The 19,556-nt window shown below is 37.4% G+C and overlaps 1 protein-coding gene across 4 annotated transcripts in view; it reads left to right on the top strand.

Moving 5' to 3' along the window:
- IDE (insulin degrading enzyme) overlaps positions 1-19,556 on the top strand; it is a 108,496-nt gene that overhangs the window by 31,572 nt on the left and 57,368 nt on the right. For all 4 annotated transcript variants that reach the window (XM_058543536.1, XM_058543538.1, XM_058543535.1 and 1 more), the window contains 3 exons: positions 940-1,124; positions 2,130-2,337; positions 5,832-6,001. In XM_058543536.1, coding sequence (XP_058399519.1) covers positions 940-1,124; positions 2,130-2,337; positions 5,832-6,001 — 563 coding nt within the window. The remainder of the gene's footprint in view (positions 1-939; positions 1,125-2,129; positions 2,338-5,831; positions 6,002-19,556) is intronic.

The following is a 19,556-nucleotide window of genomic DNA, read 5'->3' as shown; positions in this document are numbered from 1 at the left end:
CTGTAACTCTAGCCTTCCTAGGGAAAAAGGAGAGAACTCTCAGAGAAAGAGAGGTCCTTTGTAAGAGAATTTATCTAACCTCTCTGTTAAGAGCACTGGACTGTTCCTGCTCTGACATTCAACTCTTCACCAGGTTACAAAAATTACTTGGGGTCCTTCCAACTTTTTGTTTGTTTGTTATTGTGTCCTTACTTTTGCTACCTTCATAGGACAGCCTAGGATTTTTTGTCACTGGGGGTTTTTCCTTATGTTCCGAGCATGTGCATATCAGACCCATGAGTTCCAGATCTACCCTATCTTTGAATATCATCAGATTGAGCAATATTTTGGCTAATTCCGTAATTCTTACACAACATCTCACCTCACTTCCTCTAGTAGATACTTCTGAAATACGTGGAAAAGCAGTTATCAGTAATTGAAAACTCTATTCTAGGTCAGCACACTGACCAACTCATGGCCCAACCCATTTTGTCTCAAATCCCCATCCATGAGCTCTCCTAGATAGAAATATGGCTCCCCCAAAACAGTGTTGTTAGCATTTCTCTGAAAGAATGAGGGGTAGGAGGGAGGAGAGGAATGATTATACCCTGTAGATAGGCTATAAAAAGTTTCCTCCAGGGGACAGCCTGGTGGCATGGAGGTTAAGTTCTCATGTTCCGCTTCAGCGGCCCAGGGTTTGCAGGTTCAAATCCCGGGCACGGACCGACTCACCACTTATCAAGCCATGCTGTGGCAGCGTCCCACATACAAAATAGAGGAAGATGGGCACACATATTAGCTCAGGGCTGATCTTCCTCACCAAAAAAAAAAAAAAAAATTTCCTCGACATTTCTTTCTACTGATGATGTATTATATGGGTTTGCTTGATGTTACTCTTTGTTCTTTAAAAAGAAAAAAAAGCAGCTACAATCCAACAATTAATAATTTTTTTCTTTTCAGTTTCCAAAAAAAGACTTACAGCAAAATGAATAATCCAGCTATCAAGAGACTAGGAAATCACATTATCAAATCTCCTGAAGACAAGCGAGAATATCGTGGGCTACAGCTGGCCAATGGTATCAAAGTACTTCTCATCAGTGATCCCACCACGGATAAATCATCAGCAGCCCTTGATGTACACATAGGTAAAATTTAAAATGGTGAATTAAGCTTTGTTCGGTTTCATTGGCCTAAGGTTGACATTTATTAGAACTCTCCACATTTGTGCAAATAAAGACCTGATAGTTACCAGTTTGATGTACCTTACTTGGTACAGTAGCCCTGCACAGCTATTGGTAATCTACAGTTGTTTAAGTCAAATAATCTTACATTTACCAAGGGCGTCTTGTTAGGTTCCCAGCTAAGGTGACCCAGCAGCAAGGAATTCATTCCCATCCTTTACAGTAACAGTTCTAATGCTTTCAATTTCGTATACTTTTGGTGCACTAGGAAATATCATATTTCCTAGATTCTTGTGTGCGTATTTCTTCCACGTTTAAGGCTGCTTTAATCAAGTTGCTTCTTATCTATATGTATTTTTAGTGAGGCATGTTTCTTTTTTTCCTCTCTGAAAAGCTTTTATTTAACTCAGTGGCATTTTAGAATTGAGGAAATAAGGTAATAACCGTCAACTGTTGAACAGATAATCATTGCCAAGTACAACATAGTGTCCTTTACAATGTCATCTAATTTGTATTCATACAACTCTATAAGTTAGGTATACATAGAAAAAAGTGACTGAGGCAAGACAGATAAAGTATTGTGCTCGAAGTTTCACAGGTATTGTGCTTGAAGTTTCACAGGTAGTAGAGCTGCTAACCCCAAACCTATGCTCTTACCACTATGCTATATTGTCTTCTACATAAAACAGTGAATTCAATTCTTTCTTTCCCTCCTGTGTGGTGTATGAGGAAACTCATGTCCGGAGAGATTAAGTAATCTGCCTAAGGTCACCAACTAATTAATGGCAAAAACTGGGGCTAGAATCCAAACACTACCATTTTAGAGCAGCCTATGCTTAACTTTCTCTGATTGTACGGTTGGAGTTGTCATGCTAACAGAAGTTCCAGATCATCCGTAATTTATCTGTACTTGATAGCTTTCAACATAAAAAAGTGATTTGTTATATGTATTTTTCTCTTCTCTTTCAGGTTCATTGTCAGATCCTCCAAATATTGCTGGCTTAAGTCATTTTTGTGAACATATGCTATTTTTGGGAACAAAGAAATACCCTAAAGAAAATGAATACAGCCAGTTTCTCAGTGAGCATGCAGGAAGTTCAAATGCCTTTACTAGTGGAGAGCATACCAATTACTATTTTGATGTTTCCCATGAACACCTAGAAGGTGCTCTAGACAGGTAATGCTGACTATTCTATGAATTATCCAACTTTGTGTACTTATCACAGTAATAATAATAATAGTAACAACTATTAGTATTATTTTTACAAAGATATTTTCACAGCTTTATAGCTTAAGAGAGGTTTTAACCAGTATTTTTTCCCTGTGTTTTATAAAACAGAAAAAAAATAATGAGTGATGTCATATATTTACTTTGTGGTAGAGGAAAAATAGTGGCATGACTTTAAACCAGCCTTCAGGCCTATAAAATATTTTATTGACTTATAAAATTTTCTCCAGGCCTTCCCATTCTAACTGGTGTTATATGTGAAGCCTGTGATGAAGATTAAACCGTAATAGTGGCTCTCTTTTCAAGCCTACTCCTGTTCCAGAATGTTAGAACTTAAATATTCTATTCAATATATATATTTTTTTTTGGTGAGGAAGAGTTGCCCTGAGCTAACATCTGTGCCAATCTTCCTCTATTTTGTATGTGAGATGCCTCCACAACATGGCTGATTAGTGGAGTAGGTCTGCATCCGGGATCTGAACCCGTGAACCCCAGCCACCAAAGTGGAGCGTGCAGAACTTCAGCCATTCAGCCATGGGGCCAGCCCCTGTTCAGGATATTTTGACCTGCTGTTTCAACCCTGGGGACATTTTGTGAAAATATTTTCTGGAGCGAGCTCCATTAGGCCCATTTAATTTCTTAGTCAATTTTCTATACAGCTAGCAATTTCTAATTTTTTTTTTGTATCTGTGAGTTGATTCATTATTCAAAGTATAGTTTTTCCTTGGCCAATTTTTATAGTTTTCCGTGTTACCAAGAAGGTGTAGTTCTGCGGCTTTTAAAGGGGCTGTATGAAGTCTGACTTTGCAGTTTTAGTAATTGTCAGCTTTATTTGCTAACTTATATTAATAGTAGTCATTATATTTTTTTAAAAACCTAATAGTTTGAGTTTATTCCGTAGCGCAAAGAACATTAAAAGGGCAAAGGCATGGGTTCAGGATGCATGGCTGTGTCAAAGTAGCCTGTTTCTTACTTATTCTAGTCTATGTTTCAAGCTTTAGGCAGTGGCTTTGAGAGGTAGTCATCTTTTATATGTATTCCCAGAGGACTTCCGTTAATGAGTTCCCTGGGATCATACACTGAATTTAATTTCCTGCTTTACAAATGCTACAGCAGATGTTTGTATAATAGATCTCTGTATGATGGAGGATGTCTGTTACTTGGCTCAGAGTGAAAAAACCACTTGTATAGGAGCATCTTTTAAAAAAATTGGTTATACAAGGTCATAATCATGACCCTTTATATAGACCTATCCAGCTATGGTATGTAGCTGTTATGCACTTTTCCCACCTGAATGTATTGTAGGTAAAAGAAGTTACATGTCCAGAAATATCCATTTCCATATATCTTTGATTATAGACTCCAGACACATGGGGTTTCTCTTTGGATTGGTATGTGTAAATTACTTAGCACAGTATTGTATTCACTATGTGCTTAAAATAAATATCAAGTAATGATAACAGCCTCTTTGACAGCCGGACTGCGAGGTGCAGTTGCTGAGATGTTTATAGACCCAGGAGTCTCTTAGGCCCACTGAATAGTGGTCCCATTCAGACAGAGCCTCTGCTCTTGGCTTCATCTGAATTCTCGATCTTGTTTTTATAAGAAAGGGTCTAAAGTTTCTTAAGAAGAATTACTATATTTAAATTGCAGCCTGATATAGGAGAGTTAATTTATTAACTAAAGGTATCTTAGTTAAACTTTGGTACTACTATTAAAGAAGAGCCTCAAGAAAAGCATATTGTTTACTTACATTAGAGATACGTGCCATGTTACTTGTTGAATCACTGCTTATTAAAATTTTTAACTTCTCTTAATATTTTGTAAAAGCCCATCATGTTTTAGTCATCTATTGTGTCATAGGTTTTTCACTTCTTTATTTTCTTCCACTAAGTAGATTCATTTGTTTTTTTCCATAAGAAAAAAATATTCTAATAGAGCCTTTTAAAAGTAGGTCACTTAGTTTGCCCTAAAATACCTGGGTCTTAGTGAAATTGCACCTAAAACTGTAAATTTAAGATTTATTTGCCTAAGAACTATCACCCGCCTTTTCCTTTTTTGAATTAACCATATATAACAAGGATTTTCATAGACATGCCAAGTTGCAAATCTTAAATAGATTGCTGCTGTCTCCGTAAGTCTGCCTTGACTTTTTGGTGTTGTGATATTGTGATTTATAACAAGAAATAGACGTTTAGGGCTGGCCCGGTGGCATAGTGGTTAAGTTCTCGTAATCTGCTTCGGCGGCCCCGGGTTTGCAGCTTTGAATCCCGGCCCAAGCCCATGCTGTGGCGGTGTCCCACATACAAAATGGAGGAAAATGGGCACAGATATTAGCTCAGGGCCAGTCATCCTCACCAAAAAAAAAAAAAAATATATATATATATCTATATATATATATATATATATATGTTTGGTCTTTGTCCCTGGTTCTGGTCCATAGCTTCAAAACCCTTGGAATTTCCTTAATAAAGGTGTCTTTTGTTATGTTAATGAGGCGACTTTGGGGAAGCCACTAGGTAACCTGAGGGTAGGAGCTGGTTGCCAGGGGAACTAGCTATGTGATTCAAGAATTGAAACTTTCAGTCCCACCTCCAGACCTCTAAGAAGTAGGGAGAGGGGCTGGAGATTGAGTCCAGTCACCCATGACCAATGATATAATCAATCATGCCTATGTAATGAAGTCTCCCTAAAAACCCAAAAGGACAGGGTTCGGAGAGCTTCCAGGTTGGTGAACACGTGGAGGTTTGGGGAGAGTGGTGCGGTCAGAGGGCAAAGAAGCTCCATGCCCTGTCCCCATACCTTGCCCTATGCATCTCTTTCATCTAGCTGTTCCTGAGTTATATTCTTTTATAATAAACTGGTAAATCTAGTAAGTAAAATGTTTCTCTTAGTCTGTGAGCTGCTCTAGCAAATTAGTTGAACCCAAGAAGGAGGTTGTAGAAACTTCTGATCTATTGTTCAGAAGGTTGGTCAGAAGCCTAGGTGACAACCTGGACTAGAAATTGGTGGCTGAGGTTGGGAGGAGGGCGGCTGTCTTATAGGGCTGAGCCCTTAACCTGTGGGATCTGATGCTATTGCCAGGTAGGTAGTGTCAGAATTGAGTTGAGTTGTAGGACACCCAGCTGGTGTCAGAGAATTGCTTGATGGTGTGGAAAAAACACATGGGAATTGGGGTCATAATCAGAGGTATTAGTCTTTTTATATTTTCACTAATTATTTAACATCTCTGGGGGTAGATTGACTTCTTTGAATTTACGTATGTCCAATATTATATTTTTCTTCTGTTACTTGGAACATGTATTTCTTTTTTCTTAGTAGCAATGGTAGTTTTTTCTGATACTGTAGAATTCATGTTTCCTGTCTAAGTTTCAAACATATTTTTAAAAGGCCACTCTTAAAATAATAGCTTTCAAATTGTTAATTATGTTTCACACTCTTAGGTTTGCACAATTTTTCCTGTGCCCCTTGTTTGATGAGAGTTGCAAAGACAGAGAGGTGAATGCAGTTGATTCAGAACATGAGAAGAATGTGATGAATGATGCTTGGAGACTCTTTCAGCTGGAAAAAGCTACAGGGAATCCCAAACACCCCTTCAGCAAATTTGGGACAGGTTTGTCAACAGCGGCTTTCATGCATTAGTTCTTCTTGACCTCGTATAAACCTTTGCACAGTATTGTCTTTTACAGTTCAGGATAGAAGATTTCAGAACACCTCATTCCTGCCTGCCCTGTTTTTTTATAAACTCACAGTCTGGAGCTGAGAAGTGGTTGTTACATCACTGTTACTCCCCGCTGTTTCTTAACCCATGCCCCTACACTTACACTATCTGCCTGGTTCCTGTGTAGGCACCTTCTGTGTGAGCACCTGTATTTGTGACTCATGACCGAAGATGAGGCTGAAGCTTAGGTGTATGAGCTTCATGGGGAAAGTGATAGGTTATTGAGAAGAGTGACCAAATATGAAGCAAGTTTGTTGGATAATAAGGTGTAGAATTGAATTCAGAGTTTAGAAACAATAAGAATGAAGTAGTTATACTCCCTTTAACAGATGACTAGCATTTTGGCTAGTAGTTCAAAAAGAAGGGTGTGAAACAGGAGTCGGGCCCTTGGCATTGGACTTTATACATAATACTCAGCATGATACTCTCAAAATTGTAGAAATAGTGACCTAAACAATTATTTGCCCTCTAGAGGGTTCCTTTGGCCATTCCATTCAAATGGGGGTCTGAATGTTTAAGGAGCAGAGGAGTTAGAGTTGTGAATGGATATTAACCAGCATTTCAAAGGGAGAAGATAGTAGATCCTTTTATTCTGAAGTCTACCTTCCAAATAGAAGTGTATTTTCAATGCTCACTTCAAGGCTTGTTGAATCCTGCTCCCATCACCTCCACCTCTACTCATCCAGATGTATAGCATCTGCTTTGGAGATGGCTCTGTGGGAGACAGAAGACTACAGAAGACAGACAAGGTCCCTGCTCTCAAAGTGCTACAATCTCCTGGAAGGGGATTAGAGATGGGGATGACAGGGAGTAGAATAAAATGTGGAGATTCTTGATTTTATAATTGTAACTTTTTTCTTTACAGTTTTTCATTAAAAAGTATATGTTTAATTTAAGTATTTAAACAGTACAAAAGTATTTAAAGTAAAAAAAAAAAAAAAAAAAGGAAAAACAAAAAGTCTCCCTTTTCCTCATCTATTCCTGCTAGTCCCACATACCAGATGTAATTGTTGTTAACAGGTTGCCATGATTTTAAAATACTACTTTGGGGATTATAAAATTACATAAAAATAATAGATCGTTTAGTGCACTTACAAATTTATGCCTGTAAGTTAATTTGGGGGACTCTTTTTTTAAGACTATTAAAGACGGCTGTCTTTCAGTTTGGATACCATTCTGATACATCCAGCAGCAGGTAGGGAGTTAGCATAGCTTGACAGAATTAGGAGTTTTTAAAAATTGCAATTAGAAGCAGTGATATTATATTCTTTAGACTGACAGTACTTGGCACTCACTATCAGCATCATTGCTAAGATGAATACTGTGGTCCCTAAAATGTTTATGTAATGCTGAATTGTTTGAAAAGTGGCTTTCATAGAGAACGTCAGCATACGTGGGATATCAAAAAAGGAATGTGAGTTTTAAAAACAAATTTCAAAATCATTAAATCCAAATGATTGTTATCCTTTAAGTAGTCTCTGGTGGGTTAGATAGTTATATCAGCAATGCTGCTATCGTGCAAAATGTGTTGGAGCTCCTCTTTGGGAGTTGCCTTCTTTTAAATAGCCTCACTGGTGACAAATCATGATCAGCATAATCAGGAAGCAGCACAAATCTTCCAGAAATAAATCCAGTGAATAAGGCGAGTAAAATTACTTCTGGTCACAAGCGAAGAATAATCTTAAAATGTCCTAGAAGAAGGTTTTAGGAGTGATGGGCAAAGAGAAACATTGAATGGTCACATATGTATGAGGTTTGAGGGCATATTTGTTTTATAACCACTGATGAAGCTAGGCAGTTATATTATGAGGTAAATAATATAAACAGCTAAGAGATGAGTAAGCCAGACAGTACAAAAGTACAGAAAATATGATATGTATAAGTAATGCAAATGTCAAGTTACCTTCTGATTTTAGAAATATAAACTAACATTGAACTTTTTGGAGTAGAGGTTCTGTCCATTTTTAAGGTCACAGGTACACATGAAAATATGATAAGAGCTGTATACCCTAGCCCTAGAAATTATACATATATATAAAAGTTTGCTAAAGTGATCCCTGAAGAAGACTCCATGTCAAGAAAGTCATGCTTATTATTATTTTATTATAATAATATTATTTAAATAATAATATCAAGAATGAACAAAAACCAAGCATTGTGTTATTTATTTTTAAGAAAACCTAAGGGGGCTGGCCCGGTGGCGTAGTGGTTAAGTGTGCGCACTCCACTGCTGGTGGCCCGGGTTCGGATCCCGGATGCGCACCGAGGTACCGCTTGTCCAGCCATGCTGTGGCAGTGTCCCATATAAAATGGAGGAAGATGGGCACAGATGTCCAGTCTTCCTCAGCAAAAAGAGGAGGATTGGCAACAGATGTTAGCTCAGGGCTGATCTTCCTCACAAAAAAAAAAATAAATAAATCTTTAAAGAAAAAAAGAAAACCTTAAGATTGTTTGTCCTTTACGCTGGTTAGTCATGCTTCAAAAATAGTATGGATCAGTGGCTTTCAAACTTTTTTTTATACAACCCACAGTAAGAAGCATATTTTACTTAGCAGCTCAGAGCACATGCATGTGTGTTTGTATAAACAGCTGAGCCAAAAGTTTTACCAAGCAATATCTGTCTTACATCTTGGGTTGTAGTCTGGTACCCTCTTGTTATATTGTTTCTTTAAAAAAAATTCTGGTCTGCCAATGCATTAAATTTATTTCATTACAATCGAATGGGTCCTAACCCACAGTTTAAATAATGCAAAGTGATAGGCAGTCATTTCAGTAGACTCAGAGAAAGTATTTGGTAAGACTCAGCACTCATTCATGAATAAAACAACAAAAAACTCTTGAGCTGATAAAAACCCATGTCGAACATCATGATTAATGGTGAAGTTTCAAAGATTTCCATTGAAAGGCAAAAACAAAACAAGAATACCCTCTAAGCACTTTTTTGTTCAGCTGTACTGTAGATACTAATCGTTACAATAAGTTAAGGGAAAAATGTAGTATGTAAGAGGTAGAAAGGAAGCAAAAGAAACTGTTATTTCCACATGATATGATTGTCTGCATAAAAAAATATTCAAGAAAATCTTCAGATCAGCTATTAAAAATAAGATAATTCACCAAGGTTGCCAAAAGAAGAGAAACACACTAAAATTGCATTCTTATATCAGTAGTAGTCAATTGGAAAAATGATTTCTCTCACAATATAAAAATATCTGTAAGGTATTTAGAAATAAATCTAACAAAAGAACAAATATATAATGGATATAAAAGAATGCCTGAAAAGGAAGATTGGCACAGATGTTAGCTTGGGGCTAATCTTCCTCAAGCAAAAAAAGAGGAGGATTGGCAGTGGATGTTGGCTCAGGGTGGATCTTCCTCAGCAAATAAATAAATAAATAAATAAATAAATAAATCCTAAGTAAATGAGGAGATAAATCATGTTCATGAATGGGTAAACTCAGCACCACACAGATGTAAATTCACCCCAAATTTATCTAAATTCAGTGCACTACCAGTTGAAAGCCCTTGAGGTTTTTTTTTTTTTCAGGAACCCGATAGTCTGATTGTAAAATTAATAAGAAAGAGTAAAGGGCCAAGAATAGCTAAGATAATTTTGAAGAACAACAAAAAAGGGACTGCTTCTTTGAACTTAGAACTAAAGTACTGTTGTTACAGTAGTGGAATTGATGCAAGGATACACAAAGATAACAGAACAGATTATAGACCCTAGAAACATATTCACAAATATATGGAAACTTAACATAAGACAGAGGTACATTACAAATGAGTAAGGAAAGTATGGACCTTTCAATAACTGGTGCAGGGACAATTAGTTATCCATGTAGAAATAAGTAAAATTAGATCTCATCTCACACCATGCACAAAAATAAATTTCAGGTCAATTAGACCTAATTATAGAAAGAAAACTTTACAACTTTTAGAAGAAAATACAGGAGAAGTTTTTTCATCTTAAGATGGGAAAGTGTTGTTAAGCACACAAAGCACAAACCATATCTTTTAGAGATAAAATAAACCATAGATTTAAAGATAAATTTGACTTCGTTAAAATTTAAAATTTCTGTTCAATAGAGACAAAAAAGATAAGCAACATATCCAGTGATGATATTTGCAAAGCATATAACAGATAAAAACTTCTATAAGTAAGTAACTGAAAGATAAAACAGCTCACTAGAGAAATAGGCAAGGGATATGAATATAGAGTTCACAGAAAAGGATATTTGAGTGGCCAATAAACATAGGAAAGATGCTCAAATTATTAGTAATCAAGGAAATACAAAATAAAACAATGAGATACTGTTTCACACCTATCAGGTTGGCAACAATTGAAAGTCAGACAAAGCTAAGTATTGTGTTGGTGAGGATGTAGAAAAACAGAAACTCATATACTGTTGGTGGGAAAATAAATTGGTTCATCCACCTTGTAAAACAATTTGGCAATATCTAATAAAGTGATGCCCATGCCTTTTCACCCAGGGAATCCACCTTTTTTTTTTTTTTTTTGGTGAGGAAGATTGGCCCTGAGCTAACATCTCTTGCCAACCTTCCTCCTTTTGCTTGAGGAAGATTGTCCCTGAGCTAACATCCATGCCAGTCTTCCTCTATTTTGTATGTGGGATGCCGCCACAGCATGGCTTGATGAGTGGTGTGTGGGTCCTTACCCGGGACCCAAACCCACAAACCCCAGGCTGCCAGAGCAGAGTGTGCGAACTTAACCACTACACCATCGGGCCAGCCTCGGGAATCCACTCTCTTGACAGAGAGAAACAACTCTAGCAGTTGTGCATGGGGACCAGATAAAAGAATGTTCATAAAGCATTTTTTGAACTAGTGAAAAATAGGAAAGGACTTAAATGTCTGTCAACAGTTGAATAAATTAATAAATATATTGTGGTCTGTTTATATAGTAGAATATTCCAGAGCAGTTAAAATGAGTGAGCTGGAACTCATGAATCAAACTAGAAAAAGAGCAAAATGTTTTGTGCAAAATGCAAATTGCAGAATATGTTGAGTATGATAGCTTTCTGTAAAATTGGAAGACAGGCAAACAGTACTGCGTATTGTTAATGTCTATATACATATGTAATATAGTATAAAAAAAGGCACAAGAATAACTAAACACCAAGTTCTGATTAGTATCCTTGGGGAGAGAGAGAAATGGAGAAGGCTTTAGCTCTGACCCTAATGTTTTATTACTGGGAGAAAAAAATTTGTAACAAATATGGCAAAATGTGAAGAGTGAGGAGTGACATCAGCATCATGGCGGAGTGAGTTGTTCCCTTTGTCTCTCCCCTCTAACTTAACAACCAGTCAAACATCCATTGACCAACAAAGAACAAAGGACTCCCTCGACAGCACACCAGAACGCCAGAGAGATCCTTGCATTTATACACCTGAAGGTGGATGGACTGGACCTCCGGGAGGCAGTGGAACTAGGGTAGCAGCCCCCTCCCCTGGTGGTGGTGATCCAATACGCGGATTCTCACACTAGTGCATGTGCCAGCAAAGAGAGGAGGCAGGGGCAGACATGGCACTCATGGCTTAGCCCTTGAGCCCCCCCCCCCGGCGGGAGCAGGTGGCACCTGTGACCTCAGGCTTCAGGAACCACATCAGAACCCATGACCCAGCCTCCAGTGGTGGCACCCCCAACACCAGCTCTACCAGCAGCAGGGGCTTCATACAAGACCCCGGGCCCCAGGTAGCTACAGCAATACCTGTGAACCCAGTGTCCCTGGCAGGGGTGCTGGCAGGACCCCTAAACATCCTGGGAGCAGCAGCACACAAGCCCGCAGAGAGCCAGAGGAGTAACACAAGACTAGGCAACCCTGGAAGCAGCACAAGTGCTCACAGCCTGATGACCCCAGGGGTGACATCTGAGACTGCAGTGACATCGTAAGCAGCAAGGCACCAGCAACCTCAGAGGTGCAAGCAGCACAAGGAAGGCACTGATGACACCTCTAGCAGAGGCAGTGGAGAGTGGAAAGTGCAGGCTTTCAAATACAACCAGAAGCAGCTCAGAACCAAAGTAACCAAAGCCTTACCTGAATAAGAAAGGTGTTTACTACTACAAATGTGCCAGCAAAGGATCAGCTCATCCATTACGATGAAGAACTACAATAATACTGCAGAACAGAAAGAAAATGACAATTCCAGAAACCAAACTTGAAGTCCCAGGAGATTACAATCTAACTGACAGAGAATTCAAAATAGCTGTCATGAAGAAACTCAATGAATTACAAGAAAACTCAGAAAGACAGTTCAATGAGCTCAGGAATAAAATTAGTGAACAGAAGGAGTACTTCACCAAAGAGATTGAAACTCTAAAAAAAAACCCAAACAGAATTCTAGAGATGAACAACAAAATTAATGAGATGAAAAATAAAGTAGAAAGCATTGAAAATAGAGATGACTGTATGGAAGAGAGAATTAGTGAGCTCGAAAATAGAAATCTAGAAATGATTCAGGTGGGAGAGGAGAGAGAACTAAGATTTTTTAAAAATGAAGAAATTCTATGAGAAATATCTGACTCAATTAGAAAAAGCAACATAAGGATAATAGGTACCCCAGCAGGAAAAGAGATGGAGAAAGGAGCAGAGAGCTTATTCAAAGAAATAATAGCTGAGAACTTACTAGACCTGGAGAAGGAACTGGATATACAGGTAGGTGAATTGTCTCAACACAAAAAGATCTCCAAGGCGTATAATATTAAAGCTATCAAAAGTCAATGACAAAGAAAGAATATTAAGGGTGGCCAGAGAGAAGAAAATAACTTAGAAAGGAACACTCATCAGGCCATCAGCGGATTTCTCAGCAGAAATCCTATAGGCTAGGAGAGCTTGGAATGATATATTTGAAATATTGAAAGACAAAACTATCAGCCAAGAATACTCTATTCAACAAAGTATCCTTCAGATATGAAGGAGAAATAAAAGCTTTCCCAGACAAATGGAAGCTGAGGGAGTTCACTGTCAATAGACCTACCTTACAAGAAATGTTGAAAGGAACCCTCCTACGTGAAACAAAAAGGCAGAGGGTTACAAAGCTTTGAGCAAGGAGATAAATAGACAGAATCAGAAAATTGCAACTCTACATCAGACTAGGTTAGTAAACATTTAATTATAACATAAAGTCTAAAGGGAAAGAAAGTATTCAAAATAACTATAACTACTTCAATTTGGTGACAAACTCACAGCACAAAAAGGGTAATTTGTGACAACAAAAACATAGAAGGGGAAGAGGAAGAGGACAGAACCTGCATAGGCTAATGGAAATAAGGTGCTATCAGCAGAAAATGGACTGTCTCATCTATAAGATCTTTTATACAAGCCTCATGGTAACCACAAAACAAAAAATCAGAGCAGAGTCACAAATCATAAACAAGGAGAAAACTGAGAGAAACATCACAGAAAACCGCCAAACTGAAATGTTGGACAGAAATACAAGGAAAAAGAAACAATGGAAATATAGAACAACCAGCAAACAAAAGATAAAATGGCAATATTAAGCCCTCGTATATCAGCAATCACTGTAAATGTAAATGGATCGAATTCACCAATCAAAAGACACAGAGTGGCTGGATGGATTAAAAAACAAGACCCAACAATATGTTGCTTCCAGGAAACAGATCTCAGCTCTCAAGACAAACATAGGCTCAGAGTGAGGGGATAGAAGATGATACTCGAAGCAAATGGCAACCAAAAAAAAAGCAGGTGCAGCCATACTTATATCAGACAACAGACTTAAAGCCAAAAAAGATATCAAGAGACAAAAATGGACATTATATAATGATAAATGGGACGTTCCACCAAGAAGACATAACACTTATTAATATATATGCACCTAATATAGGAACACCAAAGTATATGAAGCAACTATTAACAAACCTAAAGGGAGAAGTTGACAGCAACACAATAATAGTAGGGGACTTAAACCCCCACTTACATCAATGGATAAATCATCCAGGCAGAAAGCCAACAAGGAAACAGTGGCCTTAAATGAAATGCTAGACCAGATGGACTTAATAGATACATATAGAACATTCCATCCAAAAGCAGCAGAATACACATTCTTCTCAAGTGCACATGGAACATTCTCAAAGATAGACCACATGTTGGGAAACAAAGCAAGCCTCAATAAATTTAAGAAGATTGAAATCATATCAAGCATCTTTTTTGACCACAGTGGTGTGAAACTAGAAATCAACTACAAGAAGAAAGCTGGAAAAGTAACAAATATGTAGAGAGTAAAGAACATGCCACTGAACAACCATTGAATCAATGGAGAAATCGAAAAATACCTGGACACAAATGAAAACACAACATACCAAAACTTAAGGGATGCATCAAAAGCAGTACTAAGAGGGAAGTATGTAGCAATACAAGCCTACCTCGAGCAGCAAGAAAAATCTCAAATAAACAATCTAACACTATACCTAAAAGAACTAGAAAAAAGAACAAACAAAGCCCAAAGTTAGTAGAAGGAAGGAAATAATAAAAATTAGAGCAGAAATAAATGAAATAGAGATTGAAGAAAATAGAAAAGATCAAGGAAACTAAGAGCTTGTTCTTTGAAAAGATAAAGAAAATTGACAAACGTTTAGCCAGACTCACTAAGAAGAAAGAAAGCTCAAATAAAATCAGAAATGAAAGAGGAGAAATTACAACAGATATTACAGAAATACAAAGAATTATAAGAGAATACTATGAAAAGCTATATGCCAACAAATTAGATTACCTAGAAGAAATGGATAAATTCTTAGAATCGTGCAACCTCCCCATACTGAATTGAAGAAGAAATAGAGAATCTAAATAGACCAGTCACAAGTAAAGAGGTTGAAACAATAATAAAAAATCTCCCAAAAAACAAAAGTCCAGGACCAGACAGCTTCTCTGGTGGATTCTGCCAAACACTCCAAGAAGATTTAATATCTATCCTTCTCAAACTCTTCCAAAAAGTTGAAGAGGACAGGACACTTCCTAACTCATTTTACCAGGCCAACATTACCCTGATACCAAAACCAGACAAGGACAACACAAAAAAGGAGAATTACAGGCCAGTGTCACTGATGAACATTGATGCAAAAATCCTCAGCAAAACATTAGCAAGTTGAATACAACAATGCTTTAAAAGGATCATACACCACAATCAAGTGGGATTTATTCCAGGGATGCAGGGATGATTCAACATCTGCAAATCAATCAATGTGATATACCACATTAACAAAACGAAGAATAAAAATCACATGATCATCTCAATAGATGCAGAGAAAGTATTTGACAAGATCCCACATCCATTTATGATAAAAACTCGCAATAAAATGGTTATAGAAGGAAAGTACTTCAACACAGTAAAGGCCATTTATGACAAACTCGCAGCCAACATCATGCTCAACAGTAAAAAACTGAAAGCTGTTTCTCTAAGAACAGGGTCAAGACAAGGATGCCTACTCTCACCACTCTTATTCAACAAAGTATTGGAAGTCGTAGCCAGAGCAGTTGGACAAGAGAAAGAAATAAAAGTTATCCAAATTGGAAAGCAAGAAGAAAATCTGTCACTATTTGCAGATGACTTGATTCTATACATAGAAAACCCTCAAGAATCCAACAAAAAAATGATTAGAAATAAATAACAAATACAAAAAAGTTGCAGAGTAGAAAATCAACATACAAAAATCAGTTGTATTTCTATACACTAACAACGAACTAGCAGAAAGAGAAATCAGGAATACAATCCTGTTTACAATCACAATGAAAAGGATAACCTAGGAATAAATTTAACCAAGGAAGTGAAGGACCTATACACTAAAAACTATAAAACATTATTGAAAGAAATTGAAGAAGACATAAAGAAATGGAAAGATGTTCAGTGCTCATGGATTGGAAGAATAAACATAGTTAAAATGTCTGTATTACCTAAAGCAGTCTACAGATTCAGTGCAATCCCAATTAGAATCCCAACATTTTTCATGGAAATAGAATGAAGAATCCTAAAATTTATATGGAATAACAAAAGACCCTGAATAGCCAAAGGAATCCTGAGCAAAAAGAACAAAGCTGGAGGTATCACACTCCCTGATTTCAAATATGTTACAAAGCTATAGGAATCAAAACATCATGTTACTGGCACAAAAACAGACAGATCAATGGAACAGAATTGAGACCCCAGAAGTAAAACCACACCTCAGTGGACAGCTGATCTTCGACAAAGGAGCCAAGAACATACAGTGGAGAAAGGAAAGTCTCTTCAATAAATGGTGTTGGGAAAACTGGACAGCCACTTGCAAAAGAGTGAAAGTAGGCCATTGTCTTACACTGTATACAAAAATTAACTCAAAATGGATTAAAGACTTGAATGTAAGACCTGAAACCATAAAACTCCTAGAAGAAAACATAGGCAGTACACTCTTTGACATCAGTCTTAACAGTATCTTTTCAGATACCATGTCTACTCAGGCAAGAGAAACAGAGGAAAAAATAAACACATGGGACTACATCAAACTGAAAAGCTTCTGCGCAGCAAAGGAAGCCACGGACAAAACAAAAAGAACCCACCAACTGGGAGAAAATATTTGCAAACCATATATCCCTCAAGGGGTCAATTTCCAAAATATAGAAAGAACTCATACAACTCAACAACAAAAAAATGAACAACCTGACCAAAAATGGGCAGAGGATATGAATAGACATTTTTCCAAAGAGGATATACAGATAGCCAACGGGCACATGAAAAGATGTTTAACATCACTAATTAGTAGGGAAATGCAAATCAAAACTACAATGAGATATCACCTCACACCCATCAGAATGCATATTATTAAAAAGACAAGAAATAACAAACGTTGGAGAGGATGTGGAGAAAAGGGAACCCTCCCTCACACACTGCTGGTGGGAATGCAAACTGGTGCAGCCATTATGGAAGACAGTATGAAGATTTCTCAAAAAATTAAAAATAGAAATACCATATGATCCAGCTATTTCACTTCTGGTTATTTATCCAAAGAACATGAAAACACTAATTCAAAAAGATATATGCATCTCTATGTTCATTGCAGCATTATTCACAATAGCCAAGACTTGGAAGCAACCCAAGTGCCCATCAACAGATGAATGGATAAAGAAGAGGTGGTATATATATACAGTGGAATACTATTCAGCCATAAAAAATATGAAATCCTGCCATTTGCTACGACGTGGATGGACCTTGAGAGTATTATGCTAAGTGAAATAAGTCAGACAGAGAAGGACAAATACCATATGATTTCACTCATATGTGGAAGATAAATGAACAAACACATAGATAAGGAGAATAGATTGGTGGTTACCAGAGGGCAAGGGAGGGGAGGCAAAAGGAGTAAGGGGGCACATGTGTATGGTGACAGATAGAAACTAGACTTTTGGTGGTGAACACGATACAGTCTATATAGAAGCTGAAATATAATGATGTACAGCTGAAATTTACGCAGTGTTATAAACCATGTGACCTCAATAAAATAATTAACAGAAGAATTTGGGGATTGTAAGTTAAAAAAAATGTGAAAAGTGATAAAACTGGGTGGTGAGTACATAAGTATTAATTTTGTACTTCTGTATGTTTAAATATTTTAAAATATTTCACAGTTTTAAAATTAAAAGAGAAATGTGAAATATTTCTTGTACCCATTTATCTAACAAAAATGGGAAAGTGAAAGACTGAAAGGGTGACACTTTTCAAGATAAGCAGGAGAGAGCACACTTCTGTGTGTAAGTGAGGATTGTTTGAGTGTTTACTACTGAGGTGTTTCAGTGTCAAAGAAACCTGTAGGTTACCTGTCTTTTCCTAGTAAGCATTTGATTTTGCAAACCTTTGCCTGACCAAATGGGACAAGCCCTCAAGTTGCTCTTCTTCCTCTTGTGTCTTGGGTTACATGATCAGAGTTCTCGCATTCTCAAACTGACATCTGGCAATAGTTTTTCTGTTTTGAATTAATTTACTTTGGAAGTTATTTTTGTAGATATTCTGTGCTAAGTCTGTCTCCACACATATGTCTTCATTAATTCCCTGTATGACTCTCCTAGCCTCACATCCCATTAGCATATTCCTAGGTGATTTAAAATTTGGCCTCTGAAGTCAGGCAGTGCTGGGTTTGAATCTTTGCTCTGCTACCACTGGCCAGCTGAGAGACTCGGGGCAAGTTTCTTAACTTCAGTAAGCTTCAGTTTCCTCCCATGTCAGGTTGATGTGAGGATTAAAGGAGGTTGTGCATGTGAAGTGGTTAGCAAAAAGTCTGGCCATAATAGTGCTCAATAAATGACAGTAGCCTTTATAATAACAATGTAATAGCAGATTGATAGCTATGAAAGACATCAAAACTTTGAAAAGGTCCTTGCCATGAAGGGTGAGGCGGCCAGTCAAGGGCTGCTTGAAGAGCCAGTGGATTTGATTAACTGACTATAGGGCAGTATGTTATTAGAGAAATGTTGTTCTCTTGTTAAACTGAACCCATGATTGGTGTCAACATTGGCTTTTTCCCTTCATGTGTCATTCACATATGCCTTTAGTTTTAGTTCCATTGTTCCTGATAAATTGGATGTCTTTTCTCTGCCCTGTTGCCTTTTTTTTTCTTTGCCTCTACATGGAATAAAAGTAGGAGCAATTGAATTTTTAAAAGTAGTTTGGAACAGGAAAGGGAAAAACTTAGTTCTGGTTATTCTTTAGTGATCTGTTTCTCATAAACATAACCGCACAGACACCATGGGAGCAACTGAGTTTAGTCATCTGGGAGGGAAATAAAAAGAAGTCAGGATGTGGGTGAGGGAAACAGAACAGGTGGAATGAAAGGCAAAGTGGGAGGGCACGTGGAAATAGAGGGTAGTGCTGTATTTCAGATGTGGGTGACATTTTTCTTACTTAATTGTTTACTCTAGGATGTTTTGTAGCATGTGCCATAGGATTATAAGAATCTGAGTAGGGTATTATCAGTGCCCCCAGATTATCTCTCTTGCTCTCTCAGTTGACAAGTATTTTTTTAAAGTCTCCCCACATGTAAAATGCGTTAGAAAATGTGAAGAAGTGTAATTGATATCTTTGCACTCAGGTGCTTATAGTTTATTTGGAGAGGCAAGGCAAACCCAGGATTTCATTGAAGTATAATCTCAAGTTTGGTTTTCCAGGATCATTATCTCTTTTTCTTCCTCCTCCTCCTTACTAATTTTTATTGAGTGCTGTGTTAAGCACTTTGCCTGGATTACTTAACTTAATTCTCACAATATCTGCAATAGGTACATGCTCTTATTATTTCCATCTTACCGATGAGTAAACTAAGACTTAAGAGAAGGTAATTAAATTGCTTGGGGTCACTCAGCTTTTAAGTGCTGGAGCCAGGATCTGAACCCAGATCTGGTGCTTTTAACCACTGTTCTATTCTGCCTGCTTTAGGGTTGCCAGAATTAAATTC

This window comes from Diceros bicornis, chromosome 6 (assembly GCF_020826845.1).
Source record: "Diceros bicornis minor isolate mBicDic1 chromosome 6, mDicBic1.mat.cur, whole genome shotgun sequence".
NCBI classification, from domain to species: domain Eukaryota; kingdom Metazoa; phylum Chordata; class Mammalia; order Perissodactyla; family Rhinocerotidae; genus Diceros; species Diceros bicornis.
This window is presented reverse-complemented; position numbering and strand designations above follow the sequence as displayed.